The 23,442-nt window shown below is 49.4% G+C and overlaps 11 protein-coding genes across 11 annotated transcripts; 4 read left to right on the forward strand and 7 right to left on the reverse strand.

Moving 5' to 3' along the window:
* Positions 1 to 188: 188 nt before the first annotated feature.
* LTR84_006012 (uncharacterized protein) lies at positions 189 to 1,046 on the forward strand (the record flags this gene model as incomplete). The annotated part of the gene is made up of 1 exon (XM_064849576.1): positions 189 to 1,046. One exon carries the CDS (start codon positions 189 to 191, stop codon positions 1,044 to 1,046), a length of 858 nt encoding a protein of 285 aa, XP_064703800.1.
* A 611-nt stretch (positions 1,047 to 1,657) lies between these two features.
* Positions 1,658 to 2,482, reverse strand: LTR84_006013 (uncharacterized protein; the record flags this gene model as incomplete). The annotated part of the gene is made up of 1 exon (XM_064849577.1): positions 1,658 to 2,482. One exon carries the CDS (start codon positions 2,480 to 2,482, stop codon positions 1,658 to 1,660), a length of 825 nt encoding a protein of 274 aa, XP_064703801.1.
* A 932-nt stretch (positions 2,483 to 3,414) lies between these two features.
* Positions 3,415 to 4,352, reverse strand: LTR84_006014 (uncharacterized protein; the record flags this gene model as incomplete). The annotated part of the gene is made up of 2 exons (XM_064849578.1): positions 3,415 to 3,453; positions 3,504 to 4,352. The coding sequence occupies 2 exons, from the start codon at positions 4,350 to 4,352 to the stop codon at positions 3,415 to 3,417; spliced, it is 888 nt and encodes a 295-aa protein (XP_064703802.1).
* A 710-nt stretch (positions 4,353 to 5,062) lies between these two features.
* On the reverse strand, positions 5,063 to 6,538 carry LTR84_006015 (uncharacterized protein; the record flags this gene model as incomplete). The annotated part of the gene is made up of 2 exons (XM_064849579.1): positions 5,063 to 6,424; positions 6,473 to 6,538. 2 exons carry the CDS (start codon positions 6,536 to 6,538, stop codon positions 5,063 to 5,065), a joined length of 1,428 nt encoding a protein of 475 aa, XP_064703803.1.
* A 582-nt stretch (positions 6,539 to 7,120) lies between these two features.
* On the reverse strand, positions 7,121 to 8,035 carry LCL3 (putative endonuclease lcl3; the record flags this gene model as incomplete). Its single annotated transcript, XM_064849580.1, has 2 exons — positions 7,121 to 7,543; positions 7,595 to 8,035. 2 exons carry the CDS (start codon positions 8,033 to 8,035, stop codon positions 7,121 to 7,123), a joined length of 864 nt encoding a protein of 287 aa, XP_064703804.1.
* A 340-nt stretch (positions 8,036 to 8,375) lies between these two features.
* LTR84_006017 (uncharacterized protein) lies at positions 8,376 to 9,185 on the forward strand (the record flags this gene model as incomplete). Its single annotated transcript, XM_064849581.1, has 1 exon — positions 8,376 to 9,185. One exon carries the CDS (start codon positions 8,376 to 8,378, stop codon positions 9,183 to 9,185), a length of 810 nt encoding a protein of 269 aa, XP_064703805.1.
* Positions 9,186 to 10,476: 1,291 nt separating this feature from the next.
* LTR84_006018 (uncharacterized protein) lies at positions 10,477 to 14,764 on the forward strand (the record flags this gene model as incomplete). The annotated part of the gene is made up of 7 exons (XM_064849582.1): positions 10,477 to 10,794; positions 10,841 to 11,094; positions 11,178 to 11,260; positions 11,325 to 13,848; positions 13,918 to 14,012; positions 14,086 to 14,698; positions 14,758 to 14,764. The coding sequence occupies 7 exons, from the start codon at positions 10,477 to 10,479 to the stop codon at positions 14,762 to 14,764; spliced, it is 3,894 nt and encodes a 1,297-aa protein (XP_064703806.1).
* Positions 14,765 to 15,058: 294 nt separating this feature from the next.
* LTR84_006019 (uncharacterized protein) lies at positions 15,059 to 15,688 on the reverse strand (the record flags this gene model as incomplete). The annotated part of the gene is made up of 1 exon (XM_064849583.1): positions 15,059 to 15,688. The coding sequence occupies one exon, from the start codon at positions 15,686 to 15,688 to the stop codon at positions 15,059 to 15,061; it is 630 nt and encodes a 209-aa protein (XP_064703807.1).
* Positions 15,689 to 15,869: 181 nt separating this feature from the next.
* Positions 15,870 to 16,430, forward strand: LTR84_006020 (uncharacterized protein; the record flags this gene model as incomplete). The annotated part of the gene is made up of 1 exon (XM_064849584.1): positions 15,870 to 16,430. One exon carries the CDS (start codon positions 15,870 to 15,872, stop codon positions 16,428 to 16,430), a length of 561 nt encoding a protein of 186 aa, XP_064703808.1.
* Positions 16,431 to 18,175: 1,745 nt separating this feature from the next.
* LTR84_006021 (uncharacterized protein) lies at positions 18,176 to 18,666 on the reverse strand (the record flags this gene model as incomplete). Its single annotated transcript, XM_064849585.1, has 2 exons — positions 18,176 to 18,538; positions 18,619 to 18,666. 2 exons carry the CDS (start codon positions 18,664 to 18,666, stop codon positions 18,176 to 18,178), a joined length of 411 nt encoding a protein of 136 aa, XP_064703809.1.
* Positions 18,667 to 21,064: 2,398 nt separating this feature from the next.
* Positions 21,065 to 23,252, reverse strand: LTR84_006022 (uncharacterized protein; the record flags this gene model as incomplete). The annotated part of the gene is made up of 3 exons (XM_064849586.1): positions 21,065 to 22,068; positions 22,122 to 22,538; positions 22,589 to 23,252. 3 exons carry the CDS (start codon positions 23,250 to 23,252, stop codon positions 21,065 to 21,067), a joined length of 2,085 nt encoding a protein of 694 aa, XP_064703810.1.
* Between the last annotated feature and the right edge of the window lie 190 nt (positions 23,253 to 23,442).

The following is a 23,442-nucleotide window of genomic DNA, read 5'->3' on the forward strand; positions in this document are numbered from 1 at the left end:
ATCTGAAGAGCCTACTGGTTGAACAAAGCAACCAGAATCATTGATGGAGTTTCCGAGACAAGGCATTGCCGAAGTATGATGAGAGATCAGATATGACGAGGCGGACGTTACTTAAAGCTCAGTCATGCCCATGGCAATATCTCTACCTCCACGACGCGATCATCAGGTCTTTGTTAGAATATTTCAACATGGGCACCCACACACTTGCTGCCGGGCAATACACCACTGTCATCAACGGTTTGACCATTCATTATACGATTCGCACCTCAGGCGTCGGCCTTCCCCCCTTGGTCATCCATCCACCGCCATGGGGCTGTGGAGTAAGTTTGTATGAGGGAAGCTTCACACACCTCGAGTCCAAGTACACATTGATATACCCACAACCACGAGGCAACGACGCATCGCAACGACCCGACGACCCGACCGAAATGTCGAGTCGCCACATCTGCGACGACCTCGACGTGTTCCGCCAACAACTGGGACTCGAAAAGATCAACCTCCTAGGCCACTCCAGCGGGGGCACCATCGCAGCGGGCTACGCGATCGCCTACCCGGACAAAGTGGACAAAGTCATCCTCGTCAACACCGACCTACCAGGCTACACGCGCAAAGACCGCTCATTCTTCGAGGACATGGCCAACATCCGCACGTCACAGAACCTCTCCGTCGAAACCGACGACGAATTCAAAGCCTACATCGTCAAATGCCTGCCCCTGTACTTCGCACACCCGGAGAAGGGATACGCCGAGGCGTTCGAAAAAGCCTGGCAATCAAAAGTCAGTCTGTGGGCATATCAGAACTACTACGGTGCCGACAAGAGCGACGCCGGGAAGTGGGACATGTTGTCCGAGCTGGGAAAGGTCACAGCGAAGGCTCTCGTCATCGTGGGAAAAGCTGATCGCTGCTGCGCCCTGGAGGTCAGTGAGGCGGCCGCCGGTGGCATCAAGGGCAGTCAATTGGTGGCGCTGGACGAGTGCGGCCATTTTCCGTGGGTCGGGGCCGCAGATGAGTTTTGGAGCGTTCTGGAGAAGTTCCTGAGCAATTAGTTTTGGTTTGCTGATGAGTGTGATTATGCTATCCTTCCTAATTTGTGGAGAGCCAGAATTTGTGGATACAACTTGACGCAGATTTCAGGACGTAATGAGACTAATAAGCTGACCTGAAGAGTATATTACCATTTCATTGTGCTAAGCAATGTAGGGAGACACCTTCGTCTAGAAAATGTACTGATTATCACATGCATGAAACACTGTGAGGGGAGAATTGCCGGCCTCTAAAAACCAAAAAAATCCAGGACTGTCCTACCCAACCTAATAATCCACTGAGGAAGGTTGGTGAGTAAGCGTCTCAGCCTTGCCAACTCTCTACACTCCACCCAACGTGTAAACAAAAGACACAGCAGAAACCAACCGTCTCGACACCCCAAAACCCCACTACCTCCCCTCCATACTCCCAACACCTTCCCCTACTAAACACAAATGTATTCAACGGTACGAAATATACCACATTCAACCATTATTGGTTCGTGGAAACCACCCGATGCATCGAGCCACTCGCTGTCCTGCAGGATCTCACACACGCCACCCACAAATCCCTGTGCGATCGATTTTGCAACGAACGTCCTACAGCTGACGCCCTCTGTTTCGCTCAAACCCACCTATTCAAATCTCACAGTCGGCTTGCGCTTCGCGACCCAAGCGCCCATATCTTGATCCCAAGTGACTCTCTCGTACTCTCTGTCGCGCCTAGTATGGTCACGTAACGGCGCGGGACGGTCATGCGTAGGAGCGGCAGCGTGCACGTCTGTGCAGACCCCAGTGCAAACATGGCTGCAGTCGCTATGGTAGCTCTCGTCATCGGGCTCGTCGTCAACGGTGTCATCACGGGCGAGGCATCGGTCTCTTGCTCGACCACGGGGCTGCTCATGATTTTTGGTTGCGTCTTTGTGTGTTTGCTTGTACTTGTCGTGAAAGTCGTCGAAATCACCCTCGCGTTCCGGACGGTAGCGTTCGACCTTGCTCCTCTCGACACGTACTCCATTGCCATGGAGGTGGCGGATGGAGGGTGATGCTTGGCATTTTCCTTTCGGCGCTGGAGATGATGAGGACGAAGGTGACCGGGTCCGGCACCATGAATGGCACACTGAGGTTTGACCTAGGATGACTGGGTCTGGGTCTAGACACTGCGTGCATTTCTTAGGGTTGGGCTTTGGCTTTGATGTTGTGCACAGTGTTGACTTGTCGTGAAAGTAGTGGTGATGGACATGCTCCTGAAGTTTGCGATCATCTGCTTTGTGTTTGTATCTATAGGCTTGATCGTGGTATTTTGAACAGTCACAGGTGGATTTATAGTCGTCCTTTTCGCGGGTTTTTGCAACTTTCTTCACGTACGTGTAGGACTCGCCCTTCTTTCGGTACAGGAACATTCGCCCTTTGCTATCTTTCTCCACCCAGTAGAATTTCTTCTCGAACAAGGGAAACATTGTACAGGGATGAGAAAGTGATTCTGAATGGGGATTTAGTAAGTATTGAGTGTCACCGAAGCCACAAGAAATTTTCCAGAGTGCTTGACCTGGCGTTTCTTGTGCGTTGAAGCTGGAGATGCGAATGCAACGAATTGTGAATGCCATAGGGGTCAATATCTGCAACCGACTTGTTCTTATGTTGGTGCAACCTTCCCATAGATGGGTAGAAAGTGAAGCTGGCAGAGACAAAATTCTTTGACGCAAGAGTATAGAGAAAGATCAAGGCTGCATTGCAGCAAAGGCATTGTTGCTGCACCTGGAACGAAGGGCGACATTGTCACGATCACTGCGGGAAAGCACTCCATAGATCTGGTCTTCAATACCTACCTTATTTCAAAAGGCTGGTCACATAGACAAAGTCAATATCCATTGTGGGTGGCATTGTGATGTCTAATAGCCAGGTAAGTTTGCTCTGGAGAGGTCCCAAGACATAAAGAAGGAATGGCTCACCAGACTCAAAAATCTGGTCATGTGGCCGATGTGGCTCTTTGGAACAGCCACCATAGCAATTGTGGGGATCAGTAGGCGTATGCTCCATTGTCTTTTTGGAACTGTTGCGCGTGCCGGGGGTGAGTAAAGCAGCGGCGCATGACTGAATCAGGATATTTCAAGGTCGTTGATCTGAAGAGGCAAACTTGGGAAGAACTTGTAGAACAAACAAGAGCATCTTGGCACCCAATTCTCAGGGAGGGCTGTCACGTGTTGGATTCTCAACACGAACAACACGGACACGTGCTTGTGCTCTGTCACTAGTAAAATATATGGCTGTGCAATGGAGTTGCGTGGAGGGCGTGGGAGTGCAAGTCAGGGGTATCAATTTATCTTAGCCGATTGCACTGATCGGTCTAAATATCTGTGTGGCAGCGAAATGGCTTATTTTGATGCTGGCTTCAAAGTTTGGCCTTCATTTCGCCTCCTGTTTTGGTTGGCTGTGACTCGATAAGGATTGAATAATACGGTTATAATGAAAGACACTTACCTGGTGTTCAGTTGCTGGCTGCTTGCCATGAGAGAGGATCCATCCTGCAACATCCTTCGCAAACTGTTCTGCTATCCCATCAGGCTCAGCGTGCAGCTTGTGATATGCGTCGGGGTAAGCTTGATAGATCTTGTCACCATCTGGGGCTGCTAGTACATCGAAAAGTCTCTTAGCAGCTTCAGGAGAGACTACCCGGTCTGAGGTGCCATGACCAAGCCATACAGGACAGGGTAACTTGGTTTGGATACCCAACACGTGACGACCATGGCTCAAGGTGGAAAGGTCTCCTGCCCGTTGAAGGAGTCCTTTGAGACCTTCCAGAGTTCCAGTGTCATGGCAAAGAGGATCATCTACCCAATCCTGTCGCACTTTGGCTGAATGGCACATATATGTCGAATCCAATTTCTGCTTTAGTTGAGTGTTTGGAAGTAAAAGGGCCGCTAATTTGCCAACGAGAACTTTCGCAAAGGATGGCTGCTCGGAAGGGTCAAGTTCGATATATGGTGCTTCTAGGAGAAAACCTGATAGTTTTGGGCGATTCGAAAAGGCGGGTGGGCTCGAAAGAAGATAGTAGAGCGTCTCGCCGCCTCCCATGCTATGTCCCATGAGGAACAAGGGTTTGCCTTTCGCTTCTGTAAGTGACGCAACATGAAGTACAAAGTCGTGAATATCGCTGAGGACAAGTGATGTGGGTCCCGTGAGACCATTCTCTGATGACTTCTTCACGGATCGGCCCCAGCCTCGTTGATCAAAACCATAGACAGCAATATTATGAGGGGAAGAGCTGAGAGTCGGGAAGAAGTCATAGTAAGCTGATAGCGAGTCAATAGAAATTCTCTTGTGGTCCATTTAGGAGGTAGTCTACCGTTAATATGATCGGAAAATCCATGAACAAATATCAGGACTGCAGATATATCTCCAGCATCCGGCTGGCAACGGTCAGCGAGATTTCACGACGCTTTGCATCGGCCAAATGGTTTCTCTGCGATACCATCGCCGAGGCTTGTAAGCTTGAAGATGGCATACCGTCCAGGATTTCTTGTAGAGATTTGTGCCATCATGAGTTGAAAATGTTCCTTCATTTGTCACAGTCATGATGGGTGGTGCAGCTTTGATGTCAAACTCAAGTCAGTGTAGATGGTGGCTTTCGAGCTCAGGCAATGAAATTAGAAACACTGAACAAGCTGTGATAATGGCAATCTCCCGACGATGTTATGCTGTGATGGACGAATTTCAAGTTTGTTGTTGAATTCCAGGAAGGAGGTGGATGTTCAGCCCACGCGATGAACCGAGGCAGGAGTGACCGTGCCCCCGGAAGCACGTGGAAGCGGTGATCACCTCGCCTGTTTAGGCACCAAGCTTGGTTAGAGCAATTGGTGGGGATATTAGTGATACCCCTTACAGATGCCTTGTCAGCCTACTTCTGAATGCACTTTAACCAACCTAGGTAGCTAATGCACAAAGTCGGAGTGGCCACTCATCATGTTAGATGGGAAAATACAGACACGAATCGGAGAAATCTCTGCCGGAGCGTAGGGAGGTACATTCATCAGGATTGTTTATGCAATTCTCCAGATAAAAACCTTCTTGTCAAATCCTCCACTAATCAATATCTCTTTCTTGCCATCCGGACCATTCTCGAATCCCGCGTAAAGTGTTCGAACCTTGCTTCCAACCTCATGCGCTTGCAAAAGACTGACGACCTTCCCATTATCAGTATCGAGTCCTCTTACAACCCCATCGTCAGCATTAACGAACACTCCACTTCCAGATGGACGCCAGACTACCTGTGGTGTGGAGTATGGTGTCTGGGGGGACATTGTTGAGACATGTAGCTTGATTGCATGCTCCTCACGATCCTGCACTGCCAGAGCTGCTCGTGCTTGTGAAGCCTGCGTCTGTGGCTCGGTGTCGGGAACGTTGGAGGACGAGGGGAAAAGCAGACGAACGATAATTAATTTCATATGTGGCAGGTGTGATGTAGCTACGGCGAGTAGCGAAGGATCCGCGGGTGACAACGCCAAACATGATGGCGTGAAACCGATCCACGCATTCGAATGTGGCGCTAGATTCTGCTTTCCAGTCTCCCGTACTGAATATGCGGCTTCGCTATTTCTTGACGAGGATGACTCTGGAGATGTTGAAGTAATGGAATAATAGTACAGAAAAGTTGAATCTCTCCTTGATAGAACCAAATATGGTTCCAACGTATCAGGATGCTGAACAAAAACCATGGACTCTGGATTGGTTGGCAAAGCAATGGTATGGACTGGATCACCAAGCAATCCGTCGATGTGGGACTCATCTCCAACATCAGAGGAATTTGCCGGTTCAAATCTCTCGGCCAGTTCGTGTTCCGGAGTGTAGAGATGAACTTTCTGGTCCCAACCAGCGGTAGCGACGATCCAATTACCGTTTCTTGTGACCGTGGATACAACCTGAACAGCATACTTTAAGTGGTCCCGACATTTGTCGAGTAGCCTACCTCGGCCATCATGAAGCATGAGTTGCCCAGACATGGAGGTCGAGAAAATGTATGGACCAGGCAATGAACTGATAGATAGCACCGGACTGGCATGAGCATTGGATATCGACTGTGTAAGTCGGAATGGACCGGTCGTCGAAAGTTGAGACCACGATTTATCTGCGGTGGTAATGAAGATAGTCTTGTGTGCATCGTTATCGTCACCAGCGCCACTCACGCAGAGTACATTTGAAGAAACGCGAGCTTCTGGCTCCACAGGTTTCGATGGCGCAGGTTGCGTCCACCCAGTAAGTTGACCATCACCTTTCTTCTCAAACGAGAGACTTGAGTCGTACTGCTTCTTCTCCTCGAGGACTTGTTCTATTGTCCAGTCACCTGGCTTCGTATCTGCTGCATCTTCAGGTAACCCGGCCTCTTCCAGAAAAGCCGCTAGGGTCTGCAAGATTTAGAGATGATGCCATTACAGTACAGGAATCAGACAAACCTCGGTATAATGGTTTGCTTTCAGAAATCGAGCGACGATAACCGCGGGAGAGTCATTGGCCGGCATGGTGGCGATGTTGATGATGACAGAAAAGAGAGGTCGGAGGTTTCGCAAAATATATATTCAGGCCTCACGTGATGTCTCTGAATCGATGCGGTGTTCACCTTGATCTACAATTTGTCCTATGAAAGGTAGCTGGTATTGATGAAGTGAATAAGAAGTTCCACAATCCAAAAAGATCAAATTATCCCTTCGAGTTACCAAAAACATCTAATAACAAAAACCTCGAACCGAGGAACTTGTCGTCAAGGTCCTAGTGAGGGAAAACCCCGGCTGCGGTTATACTCCAACTGTCGGACGGGTTTTATTTCGGTAGGTGTCACCTACAGTGTGTCGTCTGTGATAGCGTAAGCAAGTGTGTTGACCATTAGACTAACACTGGCAGACTCATGTTGCATCCTCTTGCGTCCGTTGAGAGCACAATCCCTTTACTCCAATATATCTTCTTCACCTGGTGGGGTTGACATTCACTGGAGCAACCAAAGACCGAATAGTTTGGAGCAGATAGTTGGTAACTGGGATAGTCAAAGGGTTTTGATGGCATTCCTTGCAACGCCTCACTACCGCAATAGAAGAATTCATCATCAATCATGGCTTGACTTCATTCTGGGGATTCCCAACGCCGTGCCGACTCTTATAATCTCTGGGGCTTTCAAAATTTTTGTTCTTGCCTGACCACATGCCTTTCCTCTTTGTCTTGGCCCACCACTCTGCCTTGCGATACTTTTGCTCATCGCCTTTCCCAAATTCGACACCAGACTTCGCTTCGTACACCGTCGCCAGCCCAGCCTTGAGCATTTGCATGGAGACATCGCGTCGCCACAACCCTTTCCACACGTAAGCGGACCCAACAACTCTGCTATATTGATCTGCCTTGTACACATAGACGCGAACGCGCCTGCCCATCACATAGGACGTAAGCCACTCCAAAGCTTCTTGTCCATAAGGCTGGGCTGGTCGGCCGAAGTGTGCCAGCTCTGGAGCGTCAATTCCCGCAAGGCGAACATGTATCTATTGGTTCATCAGCTTGGGCAAATATGACCCCTCCTCCCTCGAACTCACCGTTTGGTCTTTCAACTCCTTCCTGTCCAGGGGTATACGTCTCCCCGGAAACCAACCCCATCCTGCAAGCCGACCACCAGGTGTGTGGTATATCCTAAAGTTGTCCCCATCTCCTACACTTGTGACCCTTCCAACAAGACTTCTGCGCCTGAGGAAACTGGGGTTGATATTCACTGCTTGAGGGATTCTCCGAAGGTATGTTTTGTAGAACCTGAAGATTCCAAGCGATGCTGTGGTCAATACGACTGTCGCAAGAATGGTCTGAGGTTGCGTGAAGGCGGTGACGTTGGAGTGCAAGACTTGGTTGGTCTCACGTTGAATCGATGTGGTGGCTGCGTCAATCGTCTGAGTTACAGACTCGATTGCCTCGGTCGTCCTCGATGGCTCCGTGGACTTCGCGTCATCCTTTGTCGAGGAGGACCACAGCTTCAGCCATGTCATGACGAAGTGACTGCTGAGCAACTGTGGTGAGCGGATGCATTTCCAAGCTCTCCACCACTGAGGCGCTTCCTGGTGTATATTGACATATCTCGGCCAACCTGCCTTTGTTGAATGCCTTATCGATAGGGTTATTAGGCATAGGGAATTACTAACTACATTGGGGCCCGAGGGGGCCTTGCGGGGGCATTCCGGGGTCTATCAGAGCCTGAGGGGTCCGCTGCCTGACATCACTGCCACTGTAAGCCTATCCAGCCAGTCAGATACCTAATGTATTGAAGCCGCTCTTAGATCTTTGGTCATAACGACCTATGTAGATACTGCCAATTAAAGTGTTGTCTAGATGTCGTGGTTTCAAATCCTGTCACAGCCTCTCGCAATACTCGTGCTCCAGGTTTCCTGGTTGTGCTCGGTGGCCTCTGCTACCCAATCTTTACTGACCACTGCCATCAAGATACGCAATGCCACGGTGAATGACGCAGAGCAAATCACCTGCATCATACAAGAAGCCTTCCGTGGAGCACCGCACGTCAAGTATGTCAACGAGTTCATGGACCTCCACCCCCGCCACCTTTTCAACTGTCTTCTTGGTGGGGTGAGCACGATGCTTGACAATCCCGATGTGATGATCCAAGTCGCCCTTCTACCCAATAACAGCGCCCCACACGACTTAGTACCTGTAGGAGTCGCAATCTGGGAGTTCCCTGAAGCATGGCCTCGGATTTCACCTTCCTGGACAAGTGGACTTTTCCTTCATTCACCAGACGCCCTGGAAATGGACGAAGATTGTCTTCTCATCGTCAATATCAGCCGCGCCATCGACTTCGACCATCAATTCTCAGCAGCGCAGCGTGATTACCTTGACAAGTCGTACCCAAAGTCGCAGCAGTATTACCTCAATACACTTGGTACACATCCTGACTACCAAAGACGAGGAGCGGGTGGAGCGTTGGTCAACTCTGGCATTGAAGTCGGCAAGAAAAGCAATCGTAACGAGAATGTTACAGCAACGTTGATTGCTACTGAAGCTGGCGAGCCGCTGTACCTACATCTGAGCTGGGAAAGCATTAAAAATTTCACAGTGAAGAGTATGGACGTCGTGGCTGGGGTAAGAGAGCAGTGGCGTTTTGATATCATGAAACATGATATTTAGGTCATCTTTGGAATGCAACTGACCAAGCTTCGGTTTCCAGAGATATTTCCGGCAGCGCAGCCACATCTCTTTAGGCACACGAATTACCATGTACTCAATAATAAAATCAATCGAGACTAACCGGAGGCATGTGTCAACAAGCGGGGATAGGTAGGCTGCCCCGAGGCCCAAAAGCACAAAGAATACAACACGCTGGCCGTCTGTGCTACATATTTGCTTTTGCAGTTGAGCAGAAGGTATGTGACCGTAGTGCCGTAACGGTGGAGTAACGCATCGGACACGCATTCAATATCACACACTTTAAATTCGACCCAAGCCTGAGACATCTTCCTCACCGTGTGAAATTGGTCAATTGCTCTCAGCCTTCTAGGGACGGCACCGAAAGCATCTGGAGACTATTGCTGATGCTAAATACAACGTGCGGCTACCTTGATGAACCAACTGCCACGTTGAAGATCTAACCATGCTTGTAAGCTCGAGATATAAATCCAGTTTACTATGCAGCAGATCATCACCATGAACTAAAGGCCTTGGGGTCTGGCATTTCAAAGCCAGCTAAAAAACTGCGATTTGCCTCGTCCCGTCGGACTCTCTCCTTGATTCTGGATTGTGACTGCCCATGACTCAAGCCTGGGTCATGTTTCATCTCAGGACCAGTACTAATCCACCGCTGACGTACATGCAGTATTTGGTGCAACAAACTCATGTATCCATATATCCGTTTCTAGGAGCTGCTGCGCTGGTAGGATTTTATCCTCGAGGTTTAATTACCCATTGCAAATTTGCCATGTTCGAAGGTCTGAAAAGCTCAAGCCTTGTTCCTCCTTTGATCGAACACCCTCATAAGCAGTCTGCATCCGCTTCCCAAAAGGGACTGACTGGGATTGCTCACAAGCTCCTTTTGTCCTCCGACCGGATTCCTTCGTCGGCTTTCTGAGACAGAGTCATACGCTTCGAAGCGAAACTCTGGCTTGGACTTCTTAAGAAGATGTCCAGTTTTGCATATAGGAAAACCAGCAGGTGAGTTGCCACGCAGAATGATAATCAGCCTTATACTCAACGTTTTCCCATCCTTCGACTTCTTCGTGGCTCTCATAGACTTCTTTGACACAATCCTTTTGCAACTTCTGCATGTCAGAATCACCTTGATTCCTCAGCAATGCGTCCATTCATTTCGTTCTTGACGTTCTTTACCGCTTTGTTTATTAACCGTGCCAATGCACTCGCCAGTACTGATACGATCACTTGGGGAGGTTCAAATGATAGGAGCGGCTATCAAAACAATCACAATATGGATCCTGCCATAGTGGGAAGTGCTCAATTCGGGCTCCTCTTCAAGACAAAGTTCCCCGGAACATACCCAGTCGGAGGACAAAACATCGCGGAACAAATCTTTTCACAACCTTTGGTGTACACCGGTTCTGATGGCGTTCAATATATCTACGTGGCAACAACTCAGAACAATGTCTACAAGATCACTGCGAAGACGGGGGTCATCGTGGCATCTCGCAATCTTCATCGGCCCTTCCTCGTCAGTGACTTGGCTGGTTGCGTGGACATCAATCCAACAATTGGGATCACTGCGACTGGGGTTATTGATCCAGCTACAGTTCGTCTTTACCATAATTTGTGATGCTGGAGCTAATGTTATCCAGGATACTTGGTACTTGACGGCGAAGACATATGTCGATCAAAACCTCAATGGCCCATCTGGACGGCCCAATGGCCGCTATTATATCCATGCCATTAGTACCGTCGACTTGACTGAGCGGCCCAATTTTCCTGTTGATCTCGAAGGAATGGTAGCTAGGAACAATCCGGTTCGGTCATTCAATGGTGGTATTCATCACCAACGACCAGCTTTGCTTCATACTGGAGATTTTGTCTATGCAGGATTTGCTAGCCACTGGTAAGTAGCTTCTGAAGTTCGCTGGTTGCAGAACGTCTAAACTTGATCATTTTGGGTACTCGACTGACCTATCTGGAAACTAGTGTTCAATGGAACTTTACCGGCTGGATCGTTGGCTGGCACAAGGGCACAGGACAGTTGGTTGAACGCTTTGCAACTGAAGGTGGTAAGTTTGGCTACCAAGCGAAGTCATGACAGTTTATTTCTGAACCGCTACTAACAAGCCTTAGCTGGAGTTGGTCCCAATGTACCAGGTGCGGGAGTGTGGATGTCTGGAGGCGGTCTTGCAAGCGATGACAAAGGGTCCATGTTCTTTGCTACTGGAAATGGTTATGCCTCTCAACTTGATAGTGTACCAGTCAATGGGCGAAATCCACCGACTTCTCTCGAAGAAGCTGCGGTACATATGTCTATCAATACGGATGGCTCTCTGACTGTTGTCGATTTCTTTATGCCCTGGGAGAAGAAGCAATTGGACGGGGCTGATAAAGGTATGATTCGATGTCATTATGTTACATCAACGACACAGGCTGACCCGAGCCCAGATCTTGGAACTTCCCCGCTACAGATCCTTCCGAGTCAATTCTCGTGTGGGAATATCAAACGTATCGGTGTTGTGACTGGCAAAAGCGGCAAAACCTATTGGCTCGATCTTGATAACCTGGGAGGCTACCAAAACGGTCCAAACAAGCTCGACAGCGTCATTCAGGTTGAACAGAATGAGAACTCTGCCTATGCCGGTGCTGGTGTATATCCCTTTGAGGGAGGATATATTTACATTAATGTCATTCAGTACGAGACGCATGTTTTCAAATTCTCCTGCAGTGGCGGCATTCCCTCTTTCAACAAGGTTGCCGATTCGCCTGAGAAGAATGCTTACGTCCTTGGTGTTGGTCACGGCACAGTCACATCTTTACGTGATGAGCCTGGCACTGGGCTTCTTTGGACGTCAGATGTTGAAGGTTCGAATCTTCGGATTTACAATGCTATCCCCAATGGCAGGCTACTCAACGAGATTAACTCGTTTGTGACTCCGGGCACGACGAAGTTCACTCGACCTGTCTTCGGAGATGGAGTTGCTTACCAAGGGACAACTCAGGGCTTCATATATGCCTACGGGTCTCCCGTCAATCTACCACTGAACTGCACATCACTTCAATTTGGGACCGTAAATCTCAACACTACAACATCACCAATGATGATGCAATGCAAGGCTAATACTGCTGTCACCGTTACAGCCGCAGCAGTATCAGGTAATCCAAACTTCGCAATCAGCGGATTTACTATACCTATCTCTCTCGCAAAAGATCAATTGTTCCAAATCCAAACCACTTTCACCCCTCAACAAGTTGGTCCTCTGTCGTCTTCAATCATACTGAACACTACTCAGCAGGCCGCTGGCTTCAGTATTAATACTCCTGTCCAGCTCAGAGGGACTGGGCAGAGTCAAGCACCTCTCTTGATGGTGAATCCGAATACTGTGACCTGGAACGGTGTCATTACAGGCCAGCAGCTGGGTGGTGTCAACCAATCTTTAGTTCTGAGCAATGCTGGAAATAGTCAATTGACGATCAACAAAGTCCAATACTCTGTGGTAGGAGAAACAGGCCCGTGGATCACGCCAAACGGTACTACAGATCGACCCCTTGTATCTGCGTTTACGTTCTACAGTATGCCGACATCAATACCTCCAAATAGTGCGGTCACTGTTCCGATCAATTTCAACCCTCCATCAAGCGGAAACTATGGTGTATATGTTCAATTTATCTCCACGGGAGGAACGAAAGTTCTTGATGTTCTCGCTGCGGGAACTGATCAACCCAATGCCCTGCTTGAATTTCAAGCCGTCGATGGCACTTGGACTTCTTATGACAGCAAGAAGCCCTTCAATTTCGGCAACGTCACTCAGAGCACCAGCCGATACCTAAAACTCCGTCTGACGAACAATGGAACCAAAAGTGCCGCTCCCATCTCCGTGACGGTCAGCAAACCGCCTTTCGGTATACCAGGCAGTATCATTGGGGCCAATAATCAGGTTGATCTCGCCGAAGGTACCTTGATATACGCTGGTCAGAACGCTACTGCGACCTTGTTCTGTTCTGTACCTAGAAGTCAGATCAATGTCGACCCATACAACGGTACAGCCATGTGGACCATGAATCTGAATGATCCCAAATTCGGCAAACAGTTCATTCAATTCACCTGCAATGCTGTCTCTGAGCAAGCTCCACCATTGAATCAAGCAACTCAACAAGGCATATATCGCTATGCTGGATGTTTCAAAGAGAACAATCCTGGTCGACAACTCCAGGTTGCTGTTTACAATGGTCCACAGAATACGAATGAAAAATGCATCGCTTCATGTTCTGCTGGTGGTTACATCTTTGCAGGTACGCAATACAACCAAGAGTGTTGGTGTGGCTACAATCGCCCCAAGCTTGTCACCATGGATTCCAATTGTCAGTTTCCATGTTCTGGCAATATTACTCAGAGCTGTGGTGGCAATGGAGTTGACGGGACAGGTTCGTTCATTTCATTGTTTGGAGACACTACACGTTGGAATGGAAATACCACTGATGTTCCAGGACCTTACGTCAACCCAGGCACGCTCGGGTTCTCAAGCTTGGGATGCTATACCGAGCCCAACAATGGCAGAGCACTACCTGTACAGAAGAACGCGGACAACACTGTTGCCGGATGCTTGAGAGCATGTCAAGGATATAGCTACTCGGGCGTTGAGTATGGCGGACAATGGTATGTACTGCCACCTTAAACCTCAAATTGACACAAAAGCAAAGGTGGAACTAATGTTGTCGTTCACAGCTTCTGTGGTAATACACTTGCAAGTGCATCCTTGAGTACCAGCTCGTCCGAATGTGGTATGACCTGTGGAAACAATCAGACGGAGTATTGCGGCGGTAAGACACATCATCTCACTTTCCCGAATGAATGAGTTCTCATATTCGTACTATTGCTGACTCTTCTCTCTAGGCCCAAGCCGTCTCAACATGTATATGTATGGTGGTGGCTCTACGGTACCAACCCCACCGTCAAACCCAGATCCAGGCAATCCGAACCCATCAGATCCACCATCGGGGCTCATTACCCCTTCAACTATCCTCAACTTCACTTATCAGTCCTGCTACACCGAAGCCACGACGGGCAGAGCCCTTACATCCTTCGCATCAGCCGATTCCAGTATCACCTTGCAGACATGTGCTTCAAGTTGTACTCAATACCAGTATTTTGGAGTCGAATATGGTCGCGAATGCTATTGCGGCAACACTCTTAGTACCGGATCAGCTCCAGTCTCGGACGGCCGCTGCAACATGGCATGTGCCGGCAATTCCAGTATGGTCTGTGGAGGACCAAACGGATTGACAATGTACAAAAACCTCAGTTTTGTGCCTGGTTCTGACACTCCCAGCAATCCACCAGTTCCGGCAGGTCCTTCAGTCGTCTCAACTATTGGAAACTGGCAATATGTTGACTGTCACACTGAAGTTCCAGGACGAGCATTGACAGGCAAGGCCGTTGCAAGCAACGATATGACAACTGCGTATTGTGCGGGCAATTGTACCGGATTCAATTTCTTTGGTGTTGAGTACGCCAGGGAATGCTACTGTGGTAATGCTCCCTCAGCTGGTTCCTTGACTGCAACAGATGGTAGATGTAATATGGCTTGTGCGGGTAATTCGAGCATGATATGTGGTGGACCAAACGGTTTGAGCTACTATCGCTTTGTTGTTCCTTCGAGTTCGAGTTCGACTTCAACTTCCTCGTCCAGGCTCCTGGTAACTTCTTCATCCTCCAGTGTGTTAGTCATCTCAACAGCACCGAGCATGTCGACGACGAGCAGCAAGCAGTCCACCTCCAGTAGTGTGACTACTGCCAGCAGTATTTCAAGCTCCTGCTCATCGACTTCAACTTCAACGCTTTCGACATCGTTCGGGTCAGCATCGTCTCAATTCTCATCCGTTAGCACATCCACAGCCACAACGCAAGCATCATCAACGAGCATGAACTCTGGGTTAGCTTCATCCACAACCTCGAGCAGGGGCGTCAGTACTTCGACGGTCACAATCTCGACATCAACGTCCACAGCTACATTTTCCAGTACTACCAGCTCCAATATTGTTTCAGCCACATCGTCAACATCCACGAGATCGGCTAGCACCTTCAGCTCATCATCAGGCGCTTCAAGCTCGATGACAGCAAGTTCAAGTTCAAGATCCAGTTCCGTGTCTTTGTCAACTTCAACTCTACCGACCACTTCGACCACCTCGTCAAAACCGAGTTCATCTGCAAGCGCAGCTGCAAGCATCGGAGGCAGTAGTACACCAACTTTCACTGGCGCGACAAGTTCGTTGACGACTTCGAGGGCGTTGATTATGAGCAGTACTCCAACATCCATACCATCCACATTTCCCCCATCATCGACAATAACCACGGGCACCACCAGCGGACTGAAGTCCTCCACGAGCAGTACTACCACGGGATCAAATACTTCAGCAACATCAACATCAACATCAGCTCCATCCACGACAACCACAGGATCAACCTCAACGTCACCCAGATCCTCGGCCTCAAGCATGACAACCCTCTCGACATTCAGCACCATCACCATCACCATCACCATCCCAAGCTCATCCTCCTCCACATCTACATCTATTCCAACCTCCACCTCCACCCCCAATCCCTACAAACATCTCGGTTGCGCATCCGAGCCATCCAGCGGGCGCCTCCTCTCCGCCCTCTCGACGAGCTCCGCAAACATGACGCCGCAACTGTGCAGTACATTCTGCAGCGACAACAGCCACGGAATCTCGGGCGTCGAATACGGGCGGGAATGCTACTGCTCGTCGTCGGTGGCGGTGCTGGCATCCACGCCCTTCAACGCGACGGGCTGCACGATGCCGTGCGCGGGCTCATCGTCCCAGACGTGCGGCGGCCGCAGCCGGCTGAACGTGTACCTTGACCCGGTCGTCCCGCTGCCGTCGACGCGCGCCGCGATCGGGGAGTACGTCTATCTCGGCTGCTATACGGATCCATCGGCGGGTCAGCGCGTGTTGGCGCGGTATAGCGTTGCCAGTGCCGCGGGCATGAGTCAGGGGTTCTGCGTCGGGGTGTGTCGCGACAAAGGGTGGGCGTTTGCGGGTGTCGAGTATGGGAGGGAGTGTTATTGTGGGGACAAGTTGAATCTCGTAGCCGATGGTGGCAAGGGTGAGCTGGCCAAGAGCGAGGCTGAGTGTGATATGGTCTGCTCTGGCGAGAGGGCCGAGCTCTGTGGTGGTGCCAGTCGGATTGGTGTCTGGGGTGTTGCTGCACAGAACTGAGGTCCGGACCGTTTGAGGGTTGATGATGGGCCGCTGATGTGGTCGAGTGGAGAGGAGAGGCGCGGCGAGGCGAGGCTGTGTCTCTCAGGAGTATCTGCTGTGCCTGCGGGTCTGCATCGTCCGCTGTGGTTTCCTCGTTTTGAGATTGTGTCAATATGCACTTGTGTACGCTCGAGGGAACAGGCAAGGTTGGGTCGGTCTACACAATTGTGTGGAGCTCAGATCTGGGCTGGTCAACGCCTCGTGTGTGAAGGAAGCGGGTGTTTCTTTTCTCTCTACTTTTCTATGTGCTGTTCTGTGGATTTCGCGCTGTTTGGTTCGATCGCGTCTTTGTTCTTTTAATCGCGCTTCTTTTCTGGACTCGTCATCTCTTTTGTCCTGCCATAACACTGGGATTGGAAACAATATATTCTATTCACCCGGCTTTTACTTCGCCATATCTGCTCTTTACCTAGTCCATCAAGTCTGCCTTCTCTTTCTCATTTGGATCGATCTAGACCTGCTCAGCCCAATACTCTGGGATCTCTGTCATTGGTCGTACTCGAGATAGATTAACTGCACATTTATACAAATGCTTTTGTCTGCCCCGTAGCATCATGCGATGACGCTCTAAGTCGGAGAACAAACATCTTGATATCCATTATATTTAGTCCATGGTCGCGACATGCAATCATTCTACCAATTCAAAGTGCCCGAAGAGTGTCAAATAGATCAACAAGTCATACCTGTCAACTTCTTATATGATATTGAAAGTGCGATAGTAGACACTGGGCTTCCTTCCCGTTCTCCCTATTCCAGCGTGAATGATAAATCTTCATTTCGGTGGTATTCAGCAGGATGCCAAAGTAAATAAAACAGCTGAAAAGAACGATCTCGATGTGGAATATAGGACGTGAGTATATATTGTTGGGGAGATAAACAATTATTGATATGACTAGGATATGGATGGGTAGGATGAGGGCACGAATTACATCCTTGTAGTGGTGTGGTAGGTTAAAGGGAAAGACGACGGAAACGCCTGTTGTTCACAGAATAGTGCTCGCCATTATCCTCCAGATTCGATCTCCGATGAAGGAATAGCCGTGAGGTGTCGATAATGGTGTAGCATCATCTCACTTGCATTCGCAGGTTGTCGGGTCAAGTGAAAGCACACCCTCGAGGTGTATCCAAATCCCAGACTCCCAAATCTCCTCTCCTTCCCCCAAAGCATCCAGCCTTCGCTCGATATCCACCAAATCGTCAACCTCGTACTATGCACAATTGAAAATCTCCAAACTTCAACAACGCATGCCATTTCGACTCATAAAACGATCCCGTTCAACCCAACCAGTGCAATAAAAGCCCCAAAGGGCTGGAAGTGTTGACAATCAGCAGTTGTCCTTCCAGACGAAATAGAATAGGGAAAACAAGGGAAGCCTTGATATGCAAATGGTATCTCTTCACAAAGCAAAAGGGAAAAAGGTTAGAGCAGCAGGGTGGTCATCGGTGGGTCGCGAAGTGAGCTTGAAGAGCCCACTAATGCTATCCATGCCCTGCCTCAATATACAATGGACAGCCAACTCCTGGTCCGGCCGAGGTAAGATGAAAAAGAATTGTCGTTTCCGTTCGTTTTTCGTGTTGTCTTTCCTGACGTGGATCATTGTGTTTCGTTGGGAAATTTCATAAATGGGTTGGAACCATTCAATGATTCATCGTGGAATGCACTCTTGCATATGAAAGAGGGGAGCCAGTATCGTTAGGCAACTTCATGCCTTGAGCTCCATTTTCTCGTCGATGAATGAGGAGATGGGGATTGATTTCTTGGCAATCATGTTTGGTCTCTTGACTCTCATAACTGCGTCCTGATCGGCCATTCTGCGCCCAACGGCACGTTCGATTTTGGCACCGAGGCTCAATTTCGACAGGTCATCTGTTTTCTTCTGGGTGGGAACAAATCGTTGTTGCTGAAGGTGTTTATTTTCAAGTCTATCCAATCCTTGGGTCAAGTGACGGATTTCAGCCATACCAGTATCGGCCGAGGGAAGAGAGTTGGCAGTGTTCGTAGTTGCGAAGGATGGAGAGGCTGAGTAGGTGGAATAGCGCTTTGAGGTGCGTTTGGAAGAGTTGACCTGTTGGACAGGGTTAGCCTTTCAGTATTCAAGGCTGGAGTCTGAAGATCCGCGTCTCGAGACTTGATAAATGAACTTACGCTAGGAGCCATGATAGGCCTTTGGGATTCAAGAGATCTGCGAGACATGGCTGTGGTGTTCCTAGGGAGGAACGGCGGATTGAGTGTTGACTTTGCAAGAGCTGTCGGTGCAGGAGAGTCCAATCGATGCAGACCAGGTGTTTATTTTGAGATCAAGGTTTGTGTGAAGAAGGAGCTATTGTAGCTGTTTGAGGCTGATGCGTGGGAGAAAGTGATGTGCGGTGTTATGAGAGAGCCAGAGAGTCGGTCAAGGAGTTGTCCGGGTGTCCGACTAATGGAATACTGACGTTAAAACGAGTAGTGATCTGCACGAGTATAGCCAAATTTGGGAGATTCGAAACAATTAGACAGCGAAAGTCTAAACTATGTTGGGAGAGGATAGACAGAGGTGGAGTTGAAAGTGGGAGTGATGTGATTGACAGTATGGATATACTAGGGAAGGTCGGTGAGTGTCATGGGAGTTGAGAGGAGTAAAGATGATAGAAAGGTCGAGCGATAGTTTGGGGTTGGAGGGTGGTGTTTATGGCCTGATGAGTGATGGATCAGTGGACCGTTGCAGAGTGCAGCTTACGGTAGCAGGTTGCAGGTTGCAGGTTGCAGGTCAGGGACGATTTTGGGGTACGAGTACGGAGGACGAGGGAAGGGCAGGAAAAGAAGGTCAAGATTCCCGGGACAAACTCCACCAAGGCAAAACTGTAGTGCACGCCAGTGAGTTACTCGCAGGAACAGGGATGGAATGAGGACCAGAGGAGTCTGACAAGGAACAGATGCTGAAATAATTGTGAGTGTGACCTTGGGTGATCACTGATCAAGTCAGGCTTGTCCGTACGAGGAAAGTCAAGAGAAGTTTACGGAGTCAAAGAACAAAAAGTTGATTGCCGGTGCAAGGGCAATTTGGTTCGGATTGCACAGTGCCAGTTAAAACCATGGCTCGCTCGCTGCGCTGCGGGTCGAGCCAGGCACAGCACACGCTCATTCAAGGGCTTTCTCCACTTGTCCCGCTTGAGTTTCGAATTTGGGGGGGGCAACTTCTCGGGCAGCTAAGGCTATGTTAAGCCTAAGGCCTTCTCCGTACCGTTAAACTTCTGCCCACGAGACCACCGCCGCCAGTGCACTCTGCACTCTACACGCCTGGAACTCTTAACTCTGTTTAACTGCAGTGTTGGAAGTCCGAGCACCACTCCCACATGCACAGGCACTGACACGCGGCGGACCACGCCCTCAGCCCCTTTCCTTGGGGCTTTTCGTGGCCTTCCAGAGAGATACTTCCTTCCCTCCCCCGATTTCTTACTCGATGACCATGACTTCGTACTCGCTTCCTATGAAGTATACTTTTCCCAACACGTGGCGACACACCCATTCGAAAACCCTCGTGCATGAGGCTGCCTGTCAACCGCGTTCTGGCCAGCAAGCCTCATGCGACATGCCGCAGACTATTTACTCGGGCTATGCAGATAGATACTCTTGTTGAGAACCTAGAAAGAGCAAAAACTGATATTGCTCGTACTAACTATCTACTCGCAAGTGGTTGACTTGCGTCGTTGCTTGCTCGTGAGAGTTCACTCCACTTCTATTACCTCGTACTGTGCACTCAAAGAATTCCTTGCTTTCGGCCCTGCATCGTCAGGATGAATGGCCAGGTTATCCCTAGTAACCACGGAGTCTCGTGATCGAGAGCGTGCCTCGTAAGTGCCGATATGTCTAGGTATCTCTGTTGGACCTGATCCTTGGGCACGATACGGAGGAATAGAAACAAGGGCCAGAAGCTGGACAGTGGTCAGACCCTGGAAGACGGAGATGCTTTGGTGTGTTTCACAGCATCAGGCACTTCCCGGTGATGGTAACGTCGCACTACTGCAATTTTCTGAGCGGCTAGGCACCATCGCCTAGCAGGCTAACAGAGAGTCGAGTTTATCCGAGGCGGACCTTTTCTTAGGCTGGCGGGCGATGAGCTGGACTCTTATGTCCCCAAGCAGCTCTTGAGACTTTGAATTAATGTAGAACATGACATGAGAGATGCATGGCTATATTGACACTACAACTATATGTATCTGAGGCATGTGTGATGAGAGTGAGTAAAGTGACCAGACCAGACCTCACCTCATCTGCAAAGAACCCGAGATATCCCAATGGTCTGCAGCCACCAATCTGACCCACGGGTTCTTGCCAGAGCAAACTTGCTGCAGTTTCCCGTGCTCCGTTTTCAGCTCCGTCGAGCCACAATCTTTGCCTCCTGATCCCCTGAACCAATGTCTTCGGTACCGGAAACACCAAGAACAGCCACATTATTCAGTTCTCGGGATAAACGAGTATTCCTTCCTCGTACGTTTCTGTATATAGCCGAGCCATCTCCTTCCTGCTCACAGTCAAAGGATAATCATCCCACCCAAACGTGTCATTCGCAGATCCTCCGGGCACCCATCACAATTACAATGCTCAATTCATTTCACTCATTGCCAAACCATGACCCGTGTAACTCCTGTGCCCAGTCATTGAGAGATGTCGTGAATCCCCACGTCTTTGCTAGCCAAAATGCAAGCCCACCCATGACCCCAAAACTGCCTACCACCTGCAGAGCAATCCATCCTCGTGTTCGCATGCTGTCTTGCCATCGCAGTAGACCCAATGGATCGTGCATTTGATAGTTCGGCACATCTCCATATGCCATAGTGACCTTGGTTCCTTTGTGCACCAAAGCCTGTTCAGTCTCCGCCACGTGGAACTTGCCGTCGCGAACTTCTTCTCCCATCCTTTCCACCAACCAAACCGCTCGCTCACTTCGAGCCAACCTCTCATACCTCTCACGTTCCCGTTGTAGACTGAGTTGCAATTCACTGGCCCACTTGGATAGCCGAACTTGAGCTATCCGCTCTTCTCGTTGTGTATGATCGGCAACTTTGGCCAGTGCCCAACTATTGGATGTGTTGAGCGACACCTCTGATCCAAGTGGTATCAGGAGGCCTGAATTGCTCAGTGATGTCTGAATCGGAGACGCAAGGGTTGAGTTGTGCACCGACGGGAGTGAAGGTGAAGGAATCGTGGTTAATCTAGGATGACTGGCGTGCCAGGCCACTAGTTTTCGAGCCGACATGTGTCGAAGATAAGCTACAGTGTCGAGCTCAAATATATGATCCACCAGAAGCCGAAGCTCCGAAGGTAAAAGTGGCTGAATGTATTCTGACGACATCAGTAGCGATGCATCCATCGTATCCAGATCGGGTCCATTGACTGATGTAACTGTATATGGGGCTGTTGCTTGGGCTTTCTGTTCGTAAGTATCCGAGTTTAACGAAGCGGGTAATCGGGGGAGGGCTGTTATGACGAGGTCAATAGTCTGCTTAACCTGCTGTATGTCATCGTGAGAGAGGAGATCGGATTTGGCTATTAGCGGAATGACATTGCACAGTTCAGAAAGTTGTTGGATCCGTTCACAATCACCTTTGATATCATCTGTGAAATTGTCAGTAGGCTTCGTCAATAAACTCTTTTGACCGTTCACTTACCTTGACGTAGCAGATAGAGGATGACATCCACCTGTGAAGATCCACGTCCGCTTAGCATTCCTGAAAATTCTCCACTCAATTGATCAACTGAAGAGAGAGCGTTGACAAGTTGTTGCTCTACATAGCTGATGATCTTTTCGAGTTTCACCGAGTCTGATGTGTCGACAAAACAGATATTCCTCTCCAGTACCGAATCACCCATGCTCTTCCTCCTCCTGAGTATACGGCTTTCCTCAACATTGGACCACCACCCTGGGTAGGGCTTAGTACTCGCATAGATTTCGCTCGTCGCACAGTGACCAAGATGAGAGTCTCGATGGGAGGTATGGAGGGACGAGGAAGGCGACAAGGGATCCACATGAACAATATCCTCGCACAGTTGAACGATCGACTTGATAAGCGAGGTTTTTCCAGACGCTGTTTCAGTTAGACTTGCTGCAGAAACACAGTAATGGATCCTCACTAACCTTTACGCCCTGCAACCATGATCTTGAACCTTCCCAACCCCTTGCCTCGTTCCGTGAAAGGCCGTCGACTAGGCATCTTGATACTTGGCATGATAAGCTCGGGTTGACTGTCTTGCACTTTTGTAGGCATCTCTCCTTCATCTTCCTCACTCGATGCAATTGCCTGACTACCCGTCTCGTCATTGATCGACCCATCATCAGATTTCTGGAGTGATCTGGAGGAACCGGACTTGGGACTGCTTGAGAGGGAAATCTCTCGAGAATGAAGAGGAGATGGTGTGATCCCTCTGTCTGGAACGGGTATGCATGGATCGTTACTGTTAGAGGACGAACCCCTTCGTAGACCAGTACATGTCCCGGGCTTGATCGTGGATCTTCGTCGGCTCCCACTTCTTCCCACAGGTGATCTCGGAGTGGGGTGTTTGTAAGGTTGATCGGCCTCTTGAATCATATCCTGCAGACTGACGACGGGAGATAAGGATGTGTTCGACGTCGATGAGTCAACATTCCTGTCAGAAGAAGACTTTGATATGTCGCCGTCACGCGAGAGGAAGAAAGTGGTAAGGCCATGGCTTGAGCGGTCACCCGTTATCGATGGGGTATCGCCGACTGAGGACTTGCGAGGTCTAGATTCCACACTGTCAAGACCGATTGCTGGCCTCATACTGGAACATTGGAAGGGGATGAAGGATTAGATTCAGGCAAAGAGGAAATAATTATGATAAGCAATATAATAAACTGCAGGCAAGTATAGAGTAGTAATGATCCTAGTAAGTCGTCTGGCGTTGTAGGAAGGCACCTGCACCGATTGCGGCCTGATGATGAGGGACCCTGGCACCTGCAATCATTGCGGC

The sequence above is a fragment of the Exophiala bonariae genome, assembly GCF_035927105.1.
Source record: "Exophiala bonariae strain CCFEE 5792 chromosome Unknown scaffold_22, whole genome shotgun sequence".
NCBI lineage: Eukaryota > Fungi > Ascomycota > Eurotiomycetes > Chaetothyriales > Herpotrichiellaceae > Exophiala > Exophiala bonariae.